Raw genomic sequence first — 26,771 nt, forward strand, 5'->3', positions numbered from 1 at the left:
TTCAGAGTATGTCTTACCTCGGTTGTACGTTGAGCTGGGACTCATTATGCTCACATCTCAACCACAGCTTGTGGTCGCAAAAAAAGTCGCACTTATTTCGGTATTGAGCGATATTTATAGATCTAGAGAGCTGTATATGTATAGTGTTACGGTTCAGGGTTCACCACTAAGCCCTCGGGTTCCTTAGAACGCCTGATCCTGAGGCCACCAGCCGCGGACGACTCCGTGGTCTGGCGGGTTGCTAAGCGACCATGAACGTCAATTAACCTCGTCAACTCTAACAGGGTTATCCGTCGAACTCCGTTTACCTGAGGAGGTGAAAAAAAAATTGATGATGTCATCGGTCACGTGGTTCGTCAGCCATATTGTTTTTAACATAAAATCTTCAAAAATTTCTCTAACGGCTGAACAGATCGAGGCGAAACTTTACAGGTATGATTGCCTATCCATGAGGAACAAAAAGTTCTCCACCGATGACGTCATGAGTCGCATAGTTTGGCAGGTATGATGTTTTTGTTTTTTTTTGGACGAATAAACATTTTACAATCTTTTTTTTCTCCAGAGTGACTCGACAGATCGAGGAGAAACTTCACTTGCATGTTCCCTAAGCCTTGGGAATACCAGGGTGTTCACGAATAATAAATAGGCCACATGGTCTGGCAGCCATATTGGTTTGAATAAAATTCGTCAAAAAATCCTTTCTCTTGAACTGCTTCATCGATTGACGTTTAACATCACAGTTATGATCTAGTAGACATGTGGAATATATGTTTTAAATTTCAATTCGATCTGACGCATGGTCTGGCAGCCGTAATTATTTCATATTTCGATTCTAAGTTCAGGGATTTTATATCAAACTTGGTACATGTATAATGATGTAATTGTATGGGTGCAGGCATATCTGGTGATGTCGCAACGTCGAAGATTGTCGTTCTCGTTTGTACATCGTTTAGGCTCCTGGAGTAGTTCGATGACAAAGGGCAGTAGATTCACCAACTACTTGGGGAGTGGCAGGCAGGGAAAATTGTACAATAATAAATTGTCCAATGGGAAATGGTCAAATAACAATTTAGGCCAACCTCCAAGCCAACTTCGGTAAATTTTATGATTACTTAAAAACAATTATTTCCAATTAATCGAAAATATCATATTTTGAGATGTTTTATTGATTTGCTTTGGAGGACTGGTATCTTTTCTATCCAGATAAGTATATGTATAAAAAAAATTTTTACTGTAAAATTTGCATCAACATTTGTATTGTAATGTTTATTTTACCTGCAGGGGTATTGCTTATGAGGTCAAGTTACCCACACCTCTATCCTCGGGAGAAGAGCTCAAAGTAATTGTGGAGATTGCTTTCACTCGCACACTCAGCCCCTTCCCGACGCACATCGTGCAGACGGAGCGCCAGCTGGTGGTTTTTCAGGGGAACCACTACTTCTACAGTCCATACAGCATTTCCACACAGCTTGCACGTGTGCGTTTGGCCTCCAAGAATGTGGAAAGCTTCAGCAAACTGGACAGCACTTCCAAGAATGAGGACGTCATTGAGTATGGGCCTTTCAAGGATGTCCAGCCTTTTAGCTCCGTGAGTAGTTCTTTGCAGTGAGGTCTTTGAATTTTATGGAAGAAATTGTACATGTATTTTTCCTAATTTTGTCCAAACCCCCAGAACGCAAGACTATATCTATTTCTGGTGACGAGTAGCACATTGGTGGGAAACTTTTTATGTATTACTGTATGGATATTGAGAACATCTGATTTGCCAAGCTCAGTGATGCACCGTTTGCAGTGTGGTGCTGAGCTGGACAGCTGATTACCTCTGCCGCCAAAGGTGGATGGAGGTTGTTTTCCTGTCTGTGTCTGTCTGTCTGTCTCTGTCTGTGTGTTACTTGTGAAATCGAAGTTTCGCAAGTATATTGTGTGGTCTTGTCTGTGATTGATTCTGTCTGTCAATCGCCTGCCGGTCACAATTTTAAACCGATCTTCACACAATGGTAGAGTAGGTCATAAGCAAGAGGCCTATCGATTTTGAGGTTAAAAGGCCAAAGGTCAACAACTTTTTCACATTTATAAAATCAATTTTTATCTGATTGACTTGAAATTTGAACAGGATTTGCTTATCGTGTCACTGAACTCAACCACTCATTTTTTTTTGAGGTCAAATTTGTTTTCAGGATTTTGCAAGTATCGTGCACTGCACGACGTCTTTCTTGTTTGTTACTTGGGAAAATCAAAGATTTTTCAAGTGCAGTATATCGGCTGGTCGCGTGCATCATTCTGTCCGTTTGTTACTAGGCGGACAAAAAAAAAATTTCACCAAGTATGTTGCTCCGTTGTGTTTGTCCGTCTGTTTGTCTCACAATTTTTGGACGCAGTTTTCAAGCAATCGTTTTGAATTTTTTTTTGTTTATTTAGGTGACCGGCCAAGGACAGCAACACATAATTGGTGAAAATCCAAATCCGTATCTGGATAGTGGAATTTTTAAAGTAATTTTTCACCATTCAGAGATGGGGCCAAAATACTATATATATATATATATATATATATATATATATATATATATATATATATATATATATATATATATATATATATATATATATATATATATATATATATATATATATATATATAGCACAGTATCTCAAAACGTTATGGATGGATTTGGAAGAAACTTGGTGGACAGGTTTGGAGTACCACTCGGAAGAGTTGATTAATTCATTTTTGGTGAAGATGCAGATCCAGATATGAGAATTATTTAATTTCAAGTCATTCTTCACCATTGAGCGATGGGGATAAAAGCGATATTTCAAGATACAGTAGACTAGGCGAAAGTCGGCAGCGTGAAACTCGTCACTTCGCCTAAGTCGGCAGCGTCAAAAAGTCCCGAATTTATCTCATGTTAAATCCCTTTAACTAAAGGGTCATCCCTCTGTAAGTCGTCGTCACTTCGTCTAAGTCGTCAGATGTCCGTTCCCGCGTAATGGAAACTCAAGTAAATTACCACTCCTAACTCGTCACACGAAACTGCTGCCTCGTGAGAAGCCCGATTTCATGGAATCGTGATGCTCGCTCATTGGTTTACACCGCCAGTGATAGGCTATTTATAACTGCGTACACACATTGATCGCACTGCAGGCAGGATAATGGCGACTAAGCGTAAGCTTACAACTAAAACCTACCAAGAAAAATACGACATTATCCAGTTTTGCGAGGCAAACCCACTGATTAAGAAAACAGCCATAGCTGAGAAGTTGGACATCAAACGGCAGACATTGAACGATATCTTGAAGAATAAGGACAAGATATTTGGACAAGTGGAGAAGATCGCGAAGCCGGTGGTAAGTGTGAAATGTGTGAAATGTATGTCCTTTGAAGATGTCTGACGCGCTCATCATCTGGTTTCGGCAAATGTCGGCTCAGCCAAATATTCGGTTGGACCGTGAAATGTTGCTGCTGAAGGCACGTAAGTTCGCTGCGGACCTCGGGCATGATGCCGAGACCTTGCCGATGCACTGGATATGCAGATTCAAAGTGAAGTAGGGAATCGGCAAGGTCAAGAAGCGTGGATTCAGGCAGCACCCTGGATGTGATGCGCCGATACTGTCTTTCGGTGGAGGATTACCCAGACATCATGGAATACAATGACCGGTTTGAGTCCTTTCTCATGCACCAGATGCCCAAGAGTTTGAGGCAGTCAAACATAACGGATTACTTCGCGAAGAAGTAAAGGAGCGATCGAGCTTCGTGTTGAAGTCCGATCATGGTTTTATATTGGCTTGTTTTGTACATTACCGCACTCACTTACACACAGGCATTGAGTGGTAATCATCACCATGATGACTGTGCGTCATGTAATTTGTCACCAGACCATCACCGATGGTATACGAGTTGTCTTACAGAGTTGTTCATTATCTTTACTTTTGATAAACTGATTCATGAATTCCATCTTTGCTTGATCACTTTCCAACTCACCAATGAACCCCCACCTATGCCCCGAGGATTGTGTTTTCCTTTTGGTACAATAGCCGGCTCTCACACATACGTGTCCAGGGCACGCGCGACTTCATCCTTCACCCCACAGTCATCATGAATGTTCGCATATGCGCAAGTCGTCACTTTTTTCTCGGTCCCGATGGTAACTACTTACGCCTAGTCTACTGTATCTCAAAAAGTTGTGGACAGATTTGGATGAAACTTTGTGGACAAGGTTGGCTGTGTGCAAAGGAACAATTGATTCAATTTCGGTGAAGATTCGAATATGAATCCGGATCCGATAATTTTTTTTTTAAAGTCATTCTTCACCATTGAGAAATGGGGGCAAACACTATGTATAATAACATGACGGCTCAAAAGGTTTTGGACAGGTTGGGTGTCTGACGAGGACGAATTGATTCAATTTTGGTGTGGATCCGAATCTAGAACCACATATGAGAATTTTTAACCTCCGCCATCTTCGAAGATGGATGGAAGTTACTGTTTTCACCCCTTTCTGTTTGTTTGTGAACAGTATTATGGAAAAACTCCTCGACAGATTTCGACGAAACTTGGTGGGGGAGGTTAGGTATGATCCAAGGATCATGCCATTCAATTTTGGACTTGGTCCCCCCCCCCAAAAAAAAAAATTGTTAGAGAAAAAAATAAAAAAAATTTTGCATTTCTACATGTTTAAGTGATTTCCAACCCCCCCCCCCCAATTTTTTTTTTACCCCATCCCCTCCCACCCAAAAGAAAAGAAATTTTTTTTTTGCATTTCTACATGTTTTAAGTGATTTCCAACCCCCCCCCCCAAAAAAAAGAGAATTTTTTTTTCATTCCTTCATGTTTTAAGTGATTTAACACCCCCCCCAAAAAAAATTGTTAGAGAAAATTTTTTTTGTTTTTTTTTGCATTTCAACATATTTTACGTGATTTCCATCCCCCCCCCCAACAAAAATTGTTGGAGAAAAAAAATTTGCAACTTTTTTTTTCAACAAAATTCCGATTTTTTTTTTTTTTTTTTTTTTTTTTTTTTGCATTTTTTTTTTTTTTGCATTTTTGCATTTTTACATGTTTTAAGTGATTTCCAACCCCCTCCCCCCCCCAAAAAAAAATGTTGGAGAAAAGAACTATAACTCAGCACTGTTGACATCATATTTAATGAATAAGATATAAGGTTCACTTGAGTGACCCAGCAGTATTGGCGGCGGAGGTTTTGCACTCTTCCGAGTGCTCCCCCTCTAGTTTTAATTTTTACAATGGTTTCTTACCATTGAGAGATGGAGCCAAAAACAATATATGTTTTTAAAGTTATGGACGAGTTATAACAAAACTCGGTGGATGAGTTGGTTAGGTGATGAGAACAAGCCAATTCGATTTTGCTTCAGGTCCGGACTGAGATCTGACCTATCTGGAAAACAAAGCATAAAAACTATTCAGCCTGGCAGAGGTATGCACTCCACCAAGTGCGCTCTCGTTAACCTCCGCCATCGAAGATAGGAGATTACTGTTTTCACCCCTTTGCTGTTTGTTTGTTTATTTGTGAAGAGTATTACGGAAAAACTCCTCGACGGATTTCGACGAAACTTGGTGGGGGGATTAGGTATGGTCCAACGATCATGCCATTAGATTTTGGACTTGGTCCAAAGTCCAATATGGCGGCCATTTTGAAAAAATATTTGAATTTTTGTTTTTACATTTCTTCATGTTTTAAGTGATTTCCACCCCCCCCCCACCCAAAAAAAAATTGTTGGAGAAAAAATAAATTTTTGCAACTTTTTTTTCAACAAAATTTCAATTTTTTTTTTTTGCATTTCTACATGTTATAAGTGATTTCCAACAAAAAAAAACATGCCAAAATCGTAATTGCGGCTGATTTTGGAACTTCAGGTGGATATACCCACGTAAAATCAATTTTTGTCTCAAGGAATCTAGTTATGACGAATGAATTGAGTATGTAAAAGTTAAAAGTAAAAGGGAAAGTTGCAAACTATAACTCTTTGAGCACTGTTGACGTCAAATTGAATGAATAGGATATCAGGTTCACTTGAGTGACCTCGCAGTATTGGCGGCGGAAGTTTTGCACTCTACAGAGTGCTCCCCCTCTTTTATAATGGGTTCATTTATCATGTTATATATTGCATTGGCTTTGGGGTAATCTACATGAAGAAATCTGTTGTAGTCGTGGATTTGATTTAATGTTGTGGTTCTGGAAAAGCCTTGGGGAGACATTCAATACATAAAATAACTGGAGTTTCAACATGTCCAAAGCAATTTTATTTAATTAGATTACCCATCCCCTCATATCAGGGAAAGGGAAATGCATTGTGATTGTAGACTGAACCTTCCCCATTGTTCCCTTCCTAAACCAACCTTCTGTCCATCAACTGAGTAATTTCCATGCTTGCGCTGCAATAATCCCCATCCTCCCGGCATCCCAGTCGTCGCGGCATCGATGATGTGAATGGGCTGCGCACCTGCAATGAATCATAGCGGCTGGACTGCAGCGCATCACAAGAGAGTCGGGTTGGCTGGAAACAGAGAGTGGACGTGCCTTTCAACCGTTCATGCGGTTTGTGGACAGTTCAACAGTTCATGCAGTGTCGTGGGGCCGTTCACCGGGCGGGCGCTGGAACCAGCGGGCAAATGCTGAGAGACCTGGTCAGGTTGACTTGAGTGTTGAGGAATGTCAATTGGCACAAGAGGGTGCCAAGCAGAACGCCTAGGAATGCCAAGCCACTAGTCGTACCTTACACCCTGTTGCCTGTTCGGTTCCATGTGAGCATTGCTCCGTTTTAAACCGTTTGTTCGATATCTGTAGCTTTTTGATGCCTTGGATCCTTTATAAAAAAAAAATTTATTGGTGTCAAAGCCAGTGACCAATTGCAAATTAATAGTCGGATTACCCACGAGGTGAGCAAGAGCAGGAAGGTTTAGTTTGAACCAACAAAGCAATTCTCAAGCTAAAGTGATGGTCAGTTATCTTGCACTTCTGTAGATAATTAACACAAGTGGAGAACAAAACCAAATTATCCAAAGTGAAAGTTGTTTATCACCCTGTTTATTTATCTTACCCATTCAATTCCTAAAGCTGTCGTAAAACAATTTGAAAGCATCTCAAAATGCAAAGCCCATCTGCTCCTGTTTGTACTCGAACTAAACTTGATGAAAACAAGTCTGGAGACTGCGATGGTTCATGAGCGGTATTTGACGATGCAGATTGCTTCAGAAGTCAAAGATGAGACGATGTGATAATTTTTGACCAAGTTATAAAAATGATCAACATGATGTGGTACGGGTGACAGGTTATTATCTGCAAAATGTCGAATACCCAGTTTCGTTCAACAACTTTCAAAATTTGACCTTTGCATAACCTTTAAAGGTCACAAAACAATGTTGTGGACATTAAAATAAGGAAACAGGATACGTGCTATAGCTTATTGGAGTTAGTTCGTCGAAGAAGGTCGAAAACCCGGTTTGATTCCCACAACTTTGAAAATTTGACCTTTGTGGCCTTTAAAGGTCAAAGGTCAAGGATTATGACCTTTGGTGCAAAACTTCCTCCGGAACATTCCAGGAACAATATAACGTCATATAGGCTATATGGCATTTCGCACTCCTCGGATTATCCATACTTTGATGAAATCAGCGTAAAAACAAATTTGAAGGGGGCGCTACGGGCAAGGTGTTCGAGATAGAGCAAAATGGTTTCATGGCTTTAGGTGGGGAATGACCTCAAGATTATGCATAAAAAATATTGTCATCTGGCTCTCAACGTTTGGGCGGTCGTATGATTTTTACGTCAAAATTCGCAATTTTCTAAATTTTTGACCTTGTGACCTTGGGACGAAAATGAAAAATCGGACAACGATAAGTTTTAGATAATTAATTTTGCTACTCAAATACCGAAGAACCCATTCCATTCAGTCAATTCCCTCGGAGAAGATAGATTTTTAATCCGACAACCCCCTAAAAATGGCTATTTTGTGGGCGTGGCTCCACCCACAATGGGCGTAGCCACGCCCTCATCCAGGAAAACACAACTCGACATTGATGTCGAACACAACCAAGTTTCATCAAGATCGGATCAAAGTCCACGGAGTTGTGCTCTGGACAGACAGACACACAGACATAACGAAAAAAGTGGTCACTCTGGCTGGCGCTCATGAACCAATAACAGCTAAAAATATCGCACATTTTATTCATTCCTGTTCTCAATATTATCATAATAAAGGTTCATTGGAAATTTGATGACAAAAGCTCGAATGGTAAAAATGTTGTGGCATGGACACACACTGAAGCTCATTGTTAAATAAATAAAGAAGCATGGAAGTGATTCAGTATAAAAAAAAATTTTTAACCAGCTGCCTCTCGCTGCGCATCGGACGGGCTGATGAAGACCATTTCTGCTTACTGTGACTTTGCTATTTGACATTTTGACACAATCATTCATTAGTCTTCTCCATTTTGTCGAAAATAAATGTTTCTTGAAAATTGGATGACAAAAGTTCAAATGGTTAAAAAAAATAAGTTGTGCATTGTTCAGACACACACAAAAGCAATTGCAAACCCCCCTCTTCCGCTTCATGTGCGAGGTGCTAATGCTCGATGTCTTGCTTCCTTCCGTTCTTTCACCTCTATATCAGATGATACTTTTCCTTCACTCCAAGTAAATGTTTCCCATTGTTTTTCCTTTGGCATGAACCCCCTCCAATGAAAATATACATCCCCACCCCCCAAGTTTGTATATCTTATTTAATTTGTCATCCACAAATCCAGCCGACTGTAAGCAGTTCTTGTATCCAAGATGCATCCAATCCTCTTCCACAAAAGATTGATTTGATAACGTGTGCATTATCGTTCTCTGATTTATTCCTTACCTTGGACCTGTTTGCTATCTTGACCTGCCACCTTGCCTTGATGTACACCCAGATATACTTGTACAATTTTCTCCCTCTCGCAACCCCCAATAACTTCCATGGCTGGTTGTATGTAAGTATTTAAAGTTCCTGTCAAATTGTGCTCTCCTTCCTGCTCCAGGATACGATGCGTATTCACTTTGAAAACAACTCTCCTTTCTTGACTGTGACAAAGCTTGAGCGTGTCATTGAAGTTTCCCTTTGGGGGAACATCGCCGTAGAGGAGACCGTTGACCTGCGACATTCGGGGGCTGTGCTGAAGGGCCCGTTCTCACGCTATGACTACCAGCGTCAGCCTGAGAGCGGCATCTCGTCTGTCCGTTCCTTCAAGGCTAGTATGATGAATTGATTATTGGTTATAGCATCGGTCTGCAGGTACTGTGTTAACATACAACAGTAAGGTCTCACTTCCCACCTAATGGTGTATTGTTTATCCCCTCTTCCAGACAATTCTTCCAGCAGCTGCTCAAGATGTTTACTACCGTGATGAGATTGGGAACATTTCCACAAGCAATCTCCTTGTGATGGAAGACTCTGTTGAAATGGATGTCAGACCTCGTTTCCCTCTCTTTGGTGGTTGGAAAACCCATTATTACATTGGCTACAATCTGCCCAGCTACGAATACCTCTACAACCTTGGTAGGATTCTTCATTAGCCTCACAAGCTTGCTGTTGTATCCTTAAAGGGGAACCCAAACGCTTTGACCACATCGACGCTAATCTATTCTGCGATACCTAACAAAATAGATATGATGTGACTTTTTAGGTTTCTGTTTTATCTCGTGGGTAGATTAGAAGACAAAATATTCTCTTCTTCATGCTTAGCATGACATCACTCCTGGGAATTGACTGCCATATCCGTACTGTCTATGGGTTACATCGCATTATGATTTAACTCAAACGTTGAATAGTTTTCGATTTTCCACAAATATGCTGAGTCGATGCATCCTTTGGGTTGTCATAATACAAACCAAAATGGTTTCATGCTACACCAATGGCCGAAAAGGCCTAAGTTTGCCAAAAATTGGACGAGGTTTGTCCAAATTACCCGAGTGTGGATCGGGCTTACAAAATGTTCTCGAAAAAATTTACAGAGCACTGTTATGAAACAACAGAGATGGCTAGATCGTATGGTTATCTGCCATGATTGAGAGAAGATGCCATCCCCACCATAAAACGGCCGTAACTCGAAACAAACACTATCTCAACTGAGCTCCCAGCACGATTTGACTCAAATCACCGAACTCAAATCATTTGAGTGGTGAATCAAACACCTGTTGCCATTTCCTGGCAGTTATCACAAGACACCTGCAACTAATTATCTGTTATCAACACAAATTTCTACAAGTCAAATTAACCACCATCTATTTATAGTAGAGAGAAAGTATGTATGTATGAAGTACTCCTCCGAGAGGATTTTACCTTGGACACTAAAACTTTCAAGTTAATTCCCCTCCATCCCCCTCCACCCCGTTCCCCTACCTCCACCACCCCCCAAAAATCCCCCATCAACCATCACCCGAACAATACCCATCGCCCCCTCCCCCCCTCCCCATTACCACTCCACCCTCCACTGGGGCAGGACATCGACACGGCATAACCGCAGACACCAAATGGCAACTCGGGAAAGTAGTAAACAGGACGATCCCGTAACTTGCAAAACATCCGGTCAGCTTGTGACTGCGAGCCAAAGCATTCGTCTCCCATTTTGTTCATGATGTCCATGATGTGTCGTGCCGTTTCCCATCGTCATGTCTGTCCTGTTTCCTTGCGATATTTCCACTGGATAAATATGACTGATTTATCAGTTAATACAAATCTCTCATAGACTGTCAATTGAACGGAAAAAACAAAATCTCCCAATTTGAAGTGAACAAGGGACCGGTGTTTTCATCTTCACGAACATTCCACTGTGCAATCTTCGTCTGAATCGCTCGCATAAGGCTCAAAACGATACGGCTCCACAATCCTGAAAGCGTTTCCATCACTAATTTTGTCTCCAATAGTTTCTTGAAATTCCACTGAATATTTTCAACAGCGGCCTCTTCACTCTGCAGATCTGGATAAAATGACAAGCTGGTCCAACACGTGGAACATGTTTTTCAATCCTGACAAATCCCACAGTCTCACGATGCCTCTCCCAAAGGACCGTCTGGAACACCCCCCCCCCCAACCCCCCCTGTCTACTTTCTCAACAATCCTCTTGGAGAAGTCCCTTCATTCAAACTTTTGGGCCTCACTATCTGCCATGATCTTTCCTGGGAAAGCCACACCTCCAAGTTTCCTCCAAAGCCAGTCGCCGATTGGGCATCCTCCGTCGTGCAAAGTCCTTCTTCGGCCCACCTGAGCTCCTGACCATGTCCAAAGCTTTCATCCGCAGCCTGATGGAGTACTGCTCTCCCCTCTTGGCTGGTGTACTCCAGGGGCATCCGTCTGGCCATCCCCCAGCCAGATGGAACAAATCTCATTTGAGTCTCTCTCAGGCTAAGACAAAAAATATGGCAGTATATTTCACTTTGTGGAGAAATTATGAAACTTTGCACACAGATTTGGGACCCCAGTCAGAACATTTTTTGATTCGGACCCAACTCTGAAACGTCCCCTGGTGGCCGCCATCTTGAGTTTCAATATGGCCGCCTAAACTGAATCGGATAGGAATGCAATTTCATTGGCTAACCCCCAATTTCCAGCCTAGAGGAATCCAGTGAAATCAAAGACAATGCATATCTGGTGTCCGCCATCTTGGATTCCAAAATGGCCGCCATGTTCGACATATTTTCTTATAACCCTTAATCCAAATTATATAGGACTGCAACTTCAGCGGCCAACGTCATTTTTCAGAGCACTGTCCGTCACAGGCACATAGGGATGTGCACTGGAGATTTGCTTTGTAGCATTTACAGTTTCCTTTACAAATTTTCTTGCTCTTGCAGCTCAGGAGCTCGTAGCACGCCTTCGATGCCTCGGGTAGTACGGTCCATATCACTGTCCATATCTCGCCATCCTTCTGCCAACCCCAATCAGCTGGAGGGGGAACAACTGGGTTGGAGACTAACGACTGACTCCAGATGTGACCTGCTTGAAATGTCGCTCTCCTTGTTTGTTCCAAGAGAGCCGATGCTGTTGGAGGTATATTCTCAATCTCCCTTGACCTCTTAGTGAACAGGTAGTGCCGTGCAGCATCCACGCCCTGAAGTTCACATGTACGGTCGTACAGCAACACAACAAATCGTTCCAGGATGTCCTTGACAGTACTCGGCACCTCATCTGGCTGTGAACACAATGTCCCAAATGCTTATGTAGCATCTGGATCTGCCTGCCATGCCTGCCATGCAGACTTCTTTCCACGGTTTGTGAAGAAGGACACCGTATCGTAGCCAATAAATGCATGGAAAAATGTCAGAGCCTTGGACTTCTCTGGTCCTATGTTAGCAATGATTTGGTGTACTGCGATGTGCCTGTAATTCTTACCCGTTCCAAAGGCAACCCAAAGTTCCTTGAGGCCAATGTTCAAGAAGTGAGCGCGTGCAATTTCCACTACATCAGTGTCCACAGTGTGGATCATCACTTTTGTATGTCCATGCCGAACCATGTCAATGACATGAACAAAGATCCTCGAGTCTGCTTCCTCATGTGAGCAAGGGGCAAGAGCTGCATTGATGGCGTCTTTGGAAGAGCACACAACTTTGTCATCCACAGTGCTGTAGATGAGCTTGTCACCTGCCATTTGGTAGTTCACACATTTCTCGGCAAGAAACAGGAATATCTCATGTTTGTTGTCGCTGTTTCGGAGAAAGCTTGGCCCGTTACCTGGAATTCGTGTTGAAGTCACTCAGCGTCTTGTACCACAGCCCCTTTTCTCTCTCGTTGCGTTTTTCAAGCTGTCCGTCCGATAGACATCCCAAACAATATCAATGCGACTCGCATTCCCCAGTTCCCGAACCACATATGGGATAAAGATATCTTGGGCGTAATCTTCGAAGGTGGCACAGGTACCAAGCTGTAGAAAGTGGACAACAGCAGGGCCATCAAGAACTTTGGCATCAACTACCAAGGCCGTACCATCATCAGTCATCACACCATTGAGACAGTCCAGAAGCTGATGCTTGTCACCTTGTCTCATCTGACCTCCACTTGCGAGTGACGGTGGACTAGACTGGTTTTCATGCCTGAAGAATGCATCGATATCCCCGTCTCTCTTTTGACTAGCAATGTACAACCTTGAGAACAGAGCCCTGTCATTCTTCAGCTCAGTCAACTTTCCTGCTGCCTTTGTTTTTTGCACACCAGGCATGCTGAACACAGCCAGATTGTTGTGGGAAATGGTGTCTCCAATTGACTTCGAATTGGACTTTAAACGCTCTTCCACAAATTCATCATAGTTTGACTTTCCTAGCGCATTGACGTTCTTCATGGCTTTCACAACTTTTTCTGGCATGATGACTTTGGAATTGAGATTCAGCAAGTCCATACTATCTTCCATGAAAGGGTTGCCCATTTCTTCAATTGTGACACCCAATGATCGTACATCTTCAACAAATTTCTGCTGGACACTTTTCGTCTGTTCATGGTGGCGAGCAGGTGTCATGGATGCCCCGGCGTCGTCGAAACCCTCCTTAAACTCTTCAACTAGTCTTGCTATTCAGGTCCAGCAACCATCCATCTCCAAAGCGCTCCAGGGTTTTCCGTGAGACCAACAGCTCCGCCGTCCCCCTTAACGAGTGCATTAACCTGCTCGTGTGCTTGGTCCAACGAAATAGACGAGAACGGTCGACCTGTCTTGTTTGAAGTGATTTCTCCATGCTTGAACTCACGATGGACATCCGGGCACTTATCCTGCAAATTGGACATGTCTCGCACATGAACTGGTAGCCAGCGGGCATAGTTTGTATGGTCAAATGCGAAGAACCACGGTACTCAATCTACTTGTGATGCAATGTACATGTCAAAATCAGCCACTCGCAAGGACCTTATGAATTGGAAGATTGTCAGTTCAAAATCTAACACCGTCTGCTAAAAATGAAACTGTGGGTACTTATCGGACCTCCCGGCACACCACTCAGTGAACTCGATTGGGTCAGGTTCACCATCATGATGGTCTGCGCTTTCCGCCTGTTTAAAATCCGAATAGGCCTTTTGCTGTAACTGATACAAAGCTGCGGTGGTTACCTGATGTGCCCTGTGGGTTTTGGTCACATGAGATGCTCGAAGGAATCCTTCACAGGTGCCTGCACTCGCAATGTCGGCCTGTGCCAAAGCCTCTGTCCACCCACTTCCATCAAGAATATCGCCAATGGTACTCCACGCAGCCATTTCTGTATGCAGCCCCGCTAGTACAATTACGTACTTGTCCTCACCATACAAGTCGGGAAACCGCCATTGGAGCTGTGAGGATCCATTGTGAGGACTGGCGTCTGACCAGGATTGAGGAAATATGTTGTGGCAGCATTGTTGTTCATAATGTGCGAGATCATTGCCACGGTGTTGGACTTTTCTCGGAGGAGAGGGAGCAACGAAATGTTTGTCTTAGGATTCTGAGGTTCCTCTTGATTGGAAGTGTGGTAGGCTGCCCAGGATGGATAATCGGTCGCACCAAGCGTTTCCTTTTGGCAAAGCTCCATCTGTTGTTCCAACCACTTGTACTCTAATTTATGGTCCTTCTTCAGTAATTCATCTGTAGGTGACATGACAGGCCCATCAGAGATCGGAACATGAGCATCCCTTGGGAGAGGTTGTGCAGCAGGTACACTTGTGTACTCCCCTGGGAGTTGCTGAACGTATTTCGCCTGGCTTGATTCGTGATCAAACATGGAGGTGCCGAGGCGAGATAGACCAGAATTATTTGCATCTGGATGCTGACAGAGGGAATGAGCAGTCCCATGAAAGGAGTCTTTTGCCGAAATTGAGCTTGGGTTATGGTCTAAGTTATCAGCTTGTCCTGTGATGAAAACGCCCTCTGAAGCTGTGGTGGACAGACCACACCATCCTCTTCATACTGTTTACAGAGACGATTTGCTACACCAGATAACCTCAGCAAACGATCATAGGAAATGCAGAGCCCCAAACCATGGAACCGATCCACAAGTTCACGCTTCCTAGTCTCTGAATGCATCTTTAAACCAACATAAATTGGGGGAGGTGTTTCCTGTGATCTGTTATGTCGGACAGCAGAACACTGATGTCTGGCATGTTTCACACTGTAAAGACAAGCAGCTGGGCAATTGTTAATCCAGCATTTCGCTGGAGCATTGTCCGTTCTATTTGGTCCCTTATGTTTGGTCCCTCAAGCAGCATGCTCACGAAGGCTAGCAGCACGTTTGGTACAGATCTCACCTGTTCGTCACGGTTTAATCTCCCATTGCAGATGTAAGAGTTTTCGAAAATATGCTTATGAACAATTGTTGCCGCTTTTGCCAAGCACATGATATTTGAATCAGTCACAAGCTCTAACTACCGCGTCTCCAATATCACAGTCAGCTACGAATACGATTTCGCGGCCATGCTTCGCGGCCGTCAGATGTGGACAGTTCTGCAAGTCTTTCCTTTTAGCATGTTCTGTTTACTTGAACCTCAGGATCCATCCCAAGATCAACCAGTCGTTGGTTGTATGTCTCAGCCAGGTCGGCTAATCTGAAGACGGGAGCAGTGTCTTGCGAATTACTGGCTTCTATGTGAGCTAGAAGTTCTGCTAGTGCTATACTATCAAATGAGGAAGTGGGCGATTCATCACAGGATTTTTGTGCAGCCCTCGCCTCATGAAACGGTTTTGTCATACAGGCTTTGTGATACTTGACCTCTAGAGCCACCAGATCCCCACGAGCAAGTTTTCTGAGCAAACACGAGTCCCTAAGTTGAATCGCATATTGTCTTACAGTGTTGTCAATCGCGAAGGTTGACGCAGAATGGAGTTCATCTTCACTCCTGTCACAGAACAGACACATGTCCTTTTTGCCTGTGGTACGCTTATCTGCACTCATTCTCCTAGTTTTTGTGGGAGATGCTTCAGGTTCATCGTCGCAGGCTACCTTACGCTTTTTCCATCTATCTAACTTCAGTTCACAATATTCATTTTTACAGAGTTTATGCCAGCAAGCCTGATGTGCACGTAGTGTTTGCTCAATGCCAGTCCCATCATCTAGATGAGTGAAATCAATTTTCAATGGGTTGTAGTCAGCATCCTTAGCGTTATTTAGGTCTTGGGCGAGTGTCCAGTATACCATTCCTTTCGTAAGCCACTTTCCCTTGTCGGGTCCAACAAGGGGGTCCTGGGTTTTCCTTTGGCAAAGGACACAGATGCTCCAGTTGAAGTCAGGTGTTCCTCCTGCCTTTGAGGATCTGTCTGTTGATCCTGAAGGAACGATCTTGAATGACCTGGACATGGTTTATGGTTTTCCACCTGAAAAGGAAACATGCGTTAATACAATAATGATAACTAACTTTGATGTCTGCTGTCTTAACCTAAACTAATGCAAACAGATGGCAGCACTGAAATATTATGGAGTGCCAAGTAAAATCATATGGGGTGCTAACTGATCACCTGTTCACCCAAATTGTCATCGATGCTTCATCTTCCACACGGGTTGCAAAAATAACTTTTCTATCTAATCTTGTTCCGAACTTATTTATGCAGAATCATGTCGTTTGATACATGGCAGCCATTTTGGAATTCAAGATGGCAGATCCCAGATAAGCATGATAGTGAGTTCATTCGATTCCTTGACCTGAAAATGGGGCTTAGCCGCTGATAATAGCATTTCTTATCAAATTTGGTTTAAGAGTTGTTGGAATATATGTCTAACATGGCGGCCATCTTGGAATCCAAGATGGCTGACATTAGATATGCATGATATTGATATCGCTGAATTAATTGACCCTGAAAATGGGGGGTAGCCACTGCAATCGTATTTCTATCTGCTTTAGTTTCGAAGTTATGGGCAAATATATATGTATATATATATATATATATATATATATATATATATATATATATATATATATATATATATATATATATATATATATATCAAATGTGGCGGCCATATTGAAACTCAAGATGGCGGCCACCAGGGGGCGCTTCAGAGTTGGGTCCTAATCGAAAAATTTTCCCACTGGGGTCCTCCACCGATCTGCAAAGTTTCATAATTTCTCCACAAAGTGAAATATTTTTCGACTTAGCCGCTGGACTAATTTGAGTCTGGTGAAATCGAAAATCAACACTCGGGTTTTTTTTCACACTTTGTGATTGTCAAAAAAAAAATTCAAAATTTATTTTCACTTCAAATTAGACCGTGATTTATGATTTTCAATGATTTCCAGAAAGAAAAAAAATTGCATTTGGGTTCCCCTTTAATACTCAGTTACTGTCATTGTATCACCGACATTCCCAACAAGGTTTTTTATTTTTATTTTTTTTTTTTTTAGGTGAGCAGTATGCTCTTAAAATGCGGTTTGTTGATCACGTGTTTGACGATCAAGTCATTGATGACCTGACGGTGAAGATCATTCTTCCGGAGGGAGCCAAGTGGGTACAGAAGAGATTTTGTTGTTGTTTTGACATTGGTTGTGGGTAGTTGGTTCAGTGAGAAGCATCTTTCTGTTGTTTGACATTCAAATGTTTAAAGATTTGGCAGCATATTTCTCTTCCTTAACGTGAACATGAAATGTGGCTTTACTTTGCAGTGTTGGAAATGATGAGCTCACTTTGGTGTTTGTTTTCAACCCTTTGAACCCTGGCGGCTGGTTTACCTGCCACTATTCATAACTCCATACACCCAAGCAGCTGGTTTATCGGCAGCTCTTCAAGCCTACAAAAACCCGAGCGGATGGATTTTTCTCTCGGGAGCCCAGGGTGGGAGAGCCAAAAGTCCAAGGAGCTCAGGGTTCAAAGGGTTAAAATTGTGCTTTTTTTTGTATACCTTGTCGAGGCTCGTATGAGAGCAAACACACAGCAAGGGGGGGCATGGGACAAGATGGGCGGGAGTGGGAAGGACAAAACAGTGGAGAACAGACATTAGGAAATCTGTGGAAGGGAGAGGGATGTGGCGGGGAACATGTTGTGCACAAGATGGACATTACAGGGATTTTCAGGAAGGAAAGCAGGGAATTTGAAGGAGGTGGGCTTGGGGTGGATGAACGGGAGTAGAAAAGATCGAGGATTTGGATGGGGGATGATAAGAGGTGGTGGTTGGAGTGTTGCTTTGAGTTTGTTTGCAAATAGTGTTGAAGAGATTTTAAATCTGAATCTAACACATTGTTTGCTGTCACCAATATTGAAAATGGAAAAATCACTCAGAGTGACACTTGGTGAAACAGAACAGCACTCTGTGGAGCGCATACCTCTGCCAGGCTAAACAGTTTAAATTTTGTATCCCACTGATGGGTCGGATCTGAATCCAGACCTTCAGCAAAATCGAATAGGCTTGTTCTTGTCACATATCCAACTATTCCAGCTCGGTTTGTCACAAGTAGTCCATAACTTTTTGCGATATCATGCAATATCGTTTTTAGCCCCATATCTCAATGGTGATGATTCAGTTAAAATTTAAATAACTCTTGCAGAATGACGTGTGTTCCACAAGACAAGCTACATCTTCACAATTGACCTCACAGCATTGTCGAGGCCATTTTGAATACTCTCGTTACTCACCAGAAGTAACAGCTCCAACAGTGGACAATTGTCCATTTGATTCACACAAAGTTCGCTCTAATATTTACTTGATGCTCTATTTTATGGCTAGAGCAGTTGTTGAGTGTCTTGAAGAAAAATAGAACTATTAATGACCTGCGAGGCCAGACGGCATCATGAGACTTTGCCTGATGCAGTTTTCATCAACTCCAATGTTAATGTGCATGATGCAATGCTCAACTTTGCTTGTCACTTATTGCTGTCTGCTTGAAATGCTAGACCATTGAGCTCCAACCACCTCACCCATTTCCAACTAAGTATAAGTGCCACACTTATTGCTGTCATTTATACTATGTAGTAGTTCTTGTTGAAATGTCTGTGGGGGTGGGGGGGGCGGCGGCTCAAACCCCAGCCCAGTCGTACCAAAGACTTCAGAAAATGGTACGTGCTGCTTGCTTCTTTGATGTTCAGCATTTAAAAGTGAGGGCACATGAAACCCCCATGAGGTTGACTTCCATGGGGAGTAGGAAATTCTGCTGAGAGGAGGAGAGAAAAGCGATGTCATCAAGATGACGTCACTGGTACCCAGATTCCTATTGAAAGTAATGTCAATTCCCCTAATCTCAGCTGCTGTGTTCGTGGGAAATTCAAGTCCGGAGTCCTTGACTTTAATTTAGGTGTTTTGAATTTTATGCAGTTAGGTAGGCATTGACCGTATCGATTGAGGGACTGGATTTATTTATTTTGGTGAGGGGAGGATGGTGATTATGAAAGTTGCATTGTTTGCAATGAGGGTGGCTATCTTCTTTCCCGATAATGGTGATACCTCTCTGATAATCAGTTTTTCCACTTTCTGCTTGAAATTCAGGAACATTGAGCTGCAACCACCTTACCCAGTGCACAAGTCCGACCAGATGCTCCACTTCACTTACCTCGACACATTTGGACGACCGGTTATCATAGCTCGTAAGAGCAACTTGGTGGAGCAGCACATACAAGATTTTGTGGTGGGTTTCAGTGAAGGCGTCAAGTACAAGTGAAGATAAATCCAGGACCAAACCTGTTTTCTTTTCTTATTTTAACTTTGTAGTTTGAACTTATCCTCCTCTTTTTACACAACTGCTGATATCATACAGTCATTCCTCTCTTAATGTTGATTATTACGTTGTCTTGCCAGCAGGCCACAGCAAACTACTCTGTGTTATGTAGACGTTGAGGCATATATGTAGACATTGAACAGTTGTGTATCACACCATTTTGATGTTTTGAAGCATGATTAAATCCTTTATATAGATGAGTCAAGATGTTCAATAATTGATGGCCGTGAGTCCAGTTGAAAGAAAACGATGAAAACAATTACTTTAGAAACGAGAGAGTTCATCCAACATGATACCCCACACAGTGTTCAAGTAAATACAGTAAATAAACTCTCAAATCTGAATTCCTTGGGACAGAACGGTATTTGAATTACATTTTTTAGGATTTTAGAATATGACATTTTATTTGTTTAAAATAGTTTTTGTTAGTCTCATCAGCATTGTGAATCTGTTCTGGAGTTGAATTATCATCATCGCACCAACGCTAGAAAAATATTGGGTCGCCGAAATAGGTGACCCTTATTGTCAGTAATTCTGTCTGTTTGTTTGGATGTTTGTTCGTTTGTCATCAGCATAATTGGTAGTAAATGTGGGCGGATTTTGACCAAACTCAGGTGGGAGGTACATCTTATGACCGAGTGCTTTGGAAATCGTGATGGTTGCTGGGGACGCTTTGGTTCCCTAGCAACAACCGAAAAACCTTCAAAATCGGTACCGTTCATGCGAAATCAATTCCGAAAGCCATTATCCCACGTAGGGGTTATGAAATTTGGCACGAATGATCTACAGGTGATGCTCTATCAAATATATTCCGGTTTTTTGTGATATATGGAATACTTTACCCGCAGCACCCCCTACAATTAGGGTATGCGCGAAAATTGGCGAAAATTGAAGGCCCCATAGCGACCAGGTGAGTGCATCGATACGAATGAAACTTTGCAGGTTCATGGTACTCAATGAGTACAACTTTGCTTCAGGACATATTGACCGATTTCACTTAGGTCAGGGGTTAAAGGTCGATTAGTGCAAAAATCGATAATATGTGAGAGCTGGAGGTGCCTTCGCGCCAAATGCTACTCCTCGGGTTATGGTCGGATGGTCATGAAAATTCACACTAATCGTCTGGAATACATTGTGCACAAACGACTGAGCCGGATTTTCGATTTAGATCTTTGTTCACCCACAGCACCCCCTCGAACTTTGGGGATTTCCAATTTCAAACCGCATTTTCGGTACTTTTCATTCAAATGGATACCGAGTAGTTATCAGAAGATTGAACTTGATGAGATTTGATATGCATAATCTTAAGGTGATTCCCTATCCACTATATGACATCCATTTTGCTCTACATCTTATAGTTTCCATGCTCGGCGACCCATCGCCGCCTACCGGCTTGTCTACGTACTTTTCAGCGGCCTCTTGATATGCACTCACTTTCACACCACACGTTTTCACGTATCGAATGGTGTGGCGTGACTTAATTTTCTGACACCAACCAGGCGAAAACTCACAAGGCTCACTGAGTTGTTTTTTTTTCAGGTCCTGATGAAATTGTTTAGCCTTTTCACGTATGAGTGGGTCATAAATAGGTACGCCTTCACTGCGACGTTGTTGAAACCACTTGTAAATAACCTTATCAAAGTCCACCGATATCGTGGCATGCAAGGTTTTCCATTTAGCAATGCCCTTATTTGAATCGTTATTAGCATAAAACTTCAACAGCTTATCACATTGCCTTTTTATATCATGCATGGTGGTGTTATCAACCCTGTAGCACTCCCTCAGGTTCAACAACAAATAACCTTTGTCTAATTTCTGCAGAATTTCAACTTTGTCTTTAATTGTAAGTGTATTGTGCTTCCTCTTCGCACTACTCGACTCAGCATTATCACTTGGATGACATTATGAGGGCAGAATAAGTTAAAAACACAGAGGGGTATGCTCATGTGGAAAAAGCTACTTGAAATGATCGTACAAATGTGATGATTGTCATACGTGTGACAATCCATGGCACTGCGGATGTGCGAAAGTTGTTCTTTTAAAAATATATATTTATTTATTTTTAACCAGCAGATGCCCGGAATGTCAAACAATGTCCGAATTAGACAGATGAACACTGTTTCAGCAGTCAGAACTTCTGCTGAGGACAATTAAGATATTAAATTTTTGACATTTGACTCAGGATAAGACATGATAGAGGTTATGGCATTTGGGGAAATTAATTAAAGTCATGGGCACTGGCATCTTTGAGCATTTATAAGCATTGCAATGAATTCAGCAATTTGTCCCCCCCACTCCCCCCTCCCCCTTTGCCCCATGAGATACCAATTCGTGTTCTGTCCTGTAAATGTTAAGTGAGGAAGCAGCATGCACCAATTTTTTTTTTTTTTTTAAGTCTTTGGTATGACTCAACCGGTTTAGGATCGAACCGCTGGCCTCACAGACTCGGAGCAGGCATGCTCATCATTGTCCCCGAGTCTGTGGAACGAGAAATACGACAAAACTATGTTGGAGATTGTACAAACAAATTTGAATGCCACCATACCACAAATGAAAAGATGGACAAGCTTTTTATATTTTTGGATCTAGTTTTTATTAGCTCGTCTGTTCGAAGAACAGAGAGCTTTTGCAATGCCCCCGGTGTGAGCGTGAGCGTGAGCGTGAAAATGTTAGTTTTTGGTGAAAGTTATTTCCTTTCTAATGTTTTTGTCTACCACACTATTTTTTTACTGATTACAATATACAAATACATATATTGCTTTAAAATTATTTGGATCAGACTTCACTGCAATGCTTTATAAGAAATATGAGACTAGTCTTTTAAAAACCATAAATGTATAAACAGGCGAGCATTTGGTGGCTTTGACACCAACTCTCTGGTTAAATAATGTTTTCCTATTTAACGGATGCATCTGGTGGAAGTCACGACCTGAGTGAATATTATACCAACGACCACACTTCATATGAGTCATGGAAATGTTTCATCTTGGATGTTCATGTGATCATGTACATATATTTAACCCGTGGATAAAAGACGATTGTTTTTTTTTTGTCGTCGGTCGTTTTGTTTATCTTCACCAAGAATGTTTGTTTGTTTTTATTTTAATTTATTGCTTTCTCAAGTCTATCTTTTTATTCAGTGATCTGTGGTGTTTTTGTAAACACCTTTTCACGATCAAGCCCATGTTTCCCTGAAAGGCATTTAAGAGTCAATGGTGTGCATTAGATCCATGTAACAGAAGAACATTAGCATTGTTAAACCCACATAATGAACAGGTGCAGGTTGTCGAGCACTCATTTTTGACATCATTGGTGGTTACTGCTGGGTGCTCACCAGATACCACATGTATTTTCCCACCCAAAGGGCCCCTCTTGGTTTTTTGGGCTTATCCTTCTGTGGTGATAAAAACTACCCATGTGTCGGTGTTGAAAATTCCATGGTATCTTTTCAGAGAGTAATTTTTGAGTCGGTAGCCATGCCAACGGCATTCCATATGGATACCTTGCCTTGTTGAGATCCTTCTTGGCCAATAATTTGCATTGTTGAACTGTTGCTGTTAACATCTGCTTTCTGCAGTTGCTTCTTGCGTAGCACAGAGCGATCATGTCCCGTGTGAGGACTTTCTTCTTGTTCTGCCCTTTCCCACCACCAGCTTCATTACACTTTTAATAAAGCTTTGATGCTGCAAGAGCCACTGCTCGTCGTTGCTGCTTTCTGCATTCTTTTCCTCACCGTCATCATCTACGTTCGTTTAGACTTTTCTATCACCAAGGTGAGGCTTCAACCCCCTCCTCCATTTTCCCCCCTTTCTTCGCTTTCGCCCTGTTAATTCAACTTCATTACCAACCCGTATTTAAGATTAACCTTCTTTCGATTACTGCATTTTTTTTTTTGTTATTGTTGTTGTTTGGCATGCTGGGATTGACCTCTGTCACAATGATCCCTTTGTCTCAGGATCCAGCAGCAGAAACTCGCATGCGTGTAGCCTCGTTGGCAGATCAAATACGGCGCCTTATCGTGAAGCGTGCTGCGCTTTATGAGCCTTTCCTTGAGGCCGTGACACGTTTCAAAGTGAACCGCGAAGGAGCTGTACTAACAAATGCACGACGTCACATCGATACTGAACATCGCGCCCTCTCCGCAGAAATTGCTGCACTCCTCAGCCGAGCCAAGGCGGATGGCACAGACGTCACCGAGAAGGTTTTTCTGAAATTATTTATCTATTTGACTTGAGATTCATTTACTAGCAAGAAAGCAATGAGACATTCTGGGGTTATACTGTTGTGGGCTGGGGATCAGGGGTGAGGACGACCGCTAGACTGAGCAGTTGCGCCGTCTCCACCCGGAATCGAAGGTCATCACCCCGGATTACTCCGGAGTCGACGGGCCACTTAAAGGACCGTGGACGCCAATATTTCGACCATGTGGCGCAGGGTTAATTATCGAGATCTCCAATATACCTAAATAACCACGCAGTCGTGCTTCATTGGTCAGGCCGAACACTTCATCTGGTTAAGGTGGAGCCAGCCCTGAGGTGACGAAACCTCCGCTCATGTCCGTGGTCCCGAACACGTGCGTAATGGCGACCGGGTCGAGTGAGGGTGGTGTCGTTGTTGTTGATGAGGATGTAATAAACCTGACTATAAAATAACTCTTTGCACACACATGTAATTCCCATGAGACAAAGGGGATGGATTCTACTATAAACACATATTTATTGAAATAACTGAACTACAGGGACTCTGGCTGCTTGTGTGCACAAGGTTTCCAAATCCGAAACAATACATAGTGGTTTTTTTTTCCTTTAAGCAGTGGGGGCTTGGGAGGGGGGATATTTATATGTTGTAAATTTAAAATGGAAATACATACAAGGAAAGGATAAAATGCAATTCCAGTAATGCAATTTTCAATGAGAAGCATTACAAAAGCAAGACCATTCCATCACCGACATGCAGAAAGGACATCGAGGTCATGGATATTGCCCTTTTCAGGGCCAAACATGCTAAATGATGGGCCCTTCACTGTGTATAACTATTATAAGAAATAGTCATCATAACACATGGAATTGAAGCAAGCTTGCACATTGATGAAAAGATGGGATATATTGAGTTTGGAAGAGAGTGACCTAATTAAGAAGCTTTCCAGCTTTGAATATGCAGACTGTTCTCTAACTTCAGTGTTCTCTCATATTGCGGAATGCTGCTCTAGTCACTTTTACCAGGAAACTACCTCGTGTCCTTTAAGGGCTTATTTCATCTGACTAAGGTACGACAATGCTCTCTGGATCCATTGTGACATACTTGGGGTACTTCCTGGTGGTTTGTTTGTGAGAATAATATAATATTGGGGGAAAATAACGAGTATATTTGAGGAAAGGCGGTCCATATTGAGGAAAGGTAAGACTATTGCCTGGATAATTCAAGGTGGAGAATTTGTTTTTTCGTTGTGTATTTTAATCCCAGCTGTTCTTGCTTATGTCCATTCATGAGATGCGTTGTGATGCAGTGATGATTCTTTTTTTCCTCGGAGATCTACTTGCCCTGTGGTTGCCATGTTCTCTTCATAATGTGGTTTTCATGGTTTTTTTTTTATGGGCAAACATTGTAAGTCTGCAGTTAAACGCGGGTCCATTTGGCTTACCTCTTCCCAATGGTCCCATGCCCAACTGCAGGCACAAGTTACTGCCGACCTTCTTCCCCCACCCATCATTCAACCTCTTTTCTCCTTCGTGTTACTCTGATAGACGGTTCTGAATGGGTTTACCATATTACGTATTTGCTGACCTATAAATCCTGTGCTGTGATGAAGCCACTTGCTCACATAGCCATGCAATTTGCTAAACGTGTCTTGTCAGGTTACGGAGCTGCAAAAGATGGATGCACAGATGCGCGACATGGTATTGAAAGCTGCCACCGATGCAGATCGCCTCGTGCATGGAAAGTTGGGTCGTAATCCGTATCTGGAGAATGAGCGGCAGAGCAGCACTCGGCGCAGGGAACTTGCAGAGCGAATAGACTCGATTGTCAATCTACTCTGAATGCCGCCACTGCTTGTACTGATTGGTCACTCTTTTCCCCACAGTCTTTCTTAGTTCCTTTTGGAGCCGGTGTTTGTTTGTTTTTGTTTTTTTGTTTGTTTCAGTTTTTTTGTTTGTTTGTTTCTGAAGAAATGTGTGTACCATTATTTTACAGAATGTACCAACAATGCAGTCATTTGACTTTCAAGATTTTTAATTACTTAGATCAGCCAGTTGGTCCTACCTCGACTCTACTTATTTGTGGCTTTATGGATTACTTTCACATTTCATCACATATAGTCAAAATTGACTGCAAAAAGGTCCCATAAACTCCAACAAGATTTTGTTTCAATCGTTGATCTCAACATGCAATTTATTTTTTGGGGTTTTCCATTACTGTTCAAGTAAGTCACTGTTTTAATTTGGAATGGATGTGGTGTTGTACTTGTATTTGTGTCGTTCATGGCATTCATGTCCCCTGCATTCTTATCCTGTCTACATTATTACTGCTTCTGCATTTGTTCTTGGGCTTTTATTGTGCCGAACATGTATCATTTGTCCCCGACACTCGCTTTCCCTCATCTGGTATTGCTATAGTCACCAATTCTTTTAAAGCCTCCAACAGTCTGACTCTAAGGCCAAGTCCTGCAGTTCAAGCATGTATTTTGGTGCTTTGCATTGTACGAGATAAAACATTGTACCAACCATTTATCCAGTCCTACTGTCTTGTCTATCACCAACTCCACTCTTATCCTGTTCCTGCTGCTTGTCCCTTCCTCTGTTGCCACCCAAATCATTCCTTCCTCTGCTACTGTACCCATTTCTCCTCTATCCCTGACAGAGAGGACCATCAACAGCAGTGGGCCCATTTCAGATCATTGCTTGCAGCTACCTGCTGCTTCTATAGATATTGCCTGCTAAACAAGGATATGCCTGACACTGATGTATCTATTCCTGGCTATTCTCTTTTTAGCTTTGTGAGGCCCACCTGCCTCTTTTGTGGTGGCATCACTGTTCTTGCCTCAATCTTTGTGTACCAGAGCCCAAGCCCTTTGCTGCTTTTTTCAACCTATTTCAGTCAACTGCAGTGTGAAGGCCTTACAACTCTTGCATTTGGGAATTTGTTCAGGG

General features: G+C 42.4%; 1 protein-coding gene across 1 annotated transcript in view; it reads left to right on the forward strand.

Moving 5' to 3' along the window:
- The window catches only part of RPN1 (ribophorin I), a 39,969-nt gene extending 13,620 nt beyond the window's left edge, over positions 1 to 26,349 (forward strand). Inside the window, exons 3-10 of the mRNA XM_085899514.1 lie at positions 1,282 to 1,588; positions 9,023 to 9,232; positions 9,348 to 9,540; positions 17,323 to 17,422; positions 19,395 to 19,533; positions 23,277 to 23,396; positions 23,579 to 23,824; positions 25,479 to 26,349. Coding sequence (XP_085755640.1) covers positions 1,282 to 1,588; positions 9,023 to 9,232; positions 9,348 to 9,540; positions 17,323 to 17,422; positions 19,395 to 19,533; positions 23,277 to 23,396; positions 23,579 to 23,824; positions 25,479 to 25,661 — 1,498 coding nt within the window. The 3' untranslated portion in view covers positions 25,662 to 26,349. The remainder of the gene's footprint in view (positions 1 to 1,281; positions 1,589 to 9,022; positions 9,233 to 9,347; positions 9,541 to 17,322; positions 17,423 to 19,394; positions 19,534 to 23,276; positions 23,397 to 23,578; positions 23,825 to 25,478) is intronic.
- Positions 26,350 to 26,771: the final 422 nt, after the last annotated feature.

This window comes from Eptatretus burgeri, chromosome 10 (genome assembly GCF_056783735.1).
Source record: "Eptatretus burgeri isolate ZD-2024b chromosome 10, Ebu_testis_v1, whole genome shotgun sequence".
Taxonomy (NCBI): domain Eukaryota; kingdom Metazoa; phylum Chordata; class Myxini; order Myxiniformes; family Myxinidae; genus Eptatretus; species Eptatretus burgeri.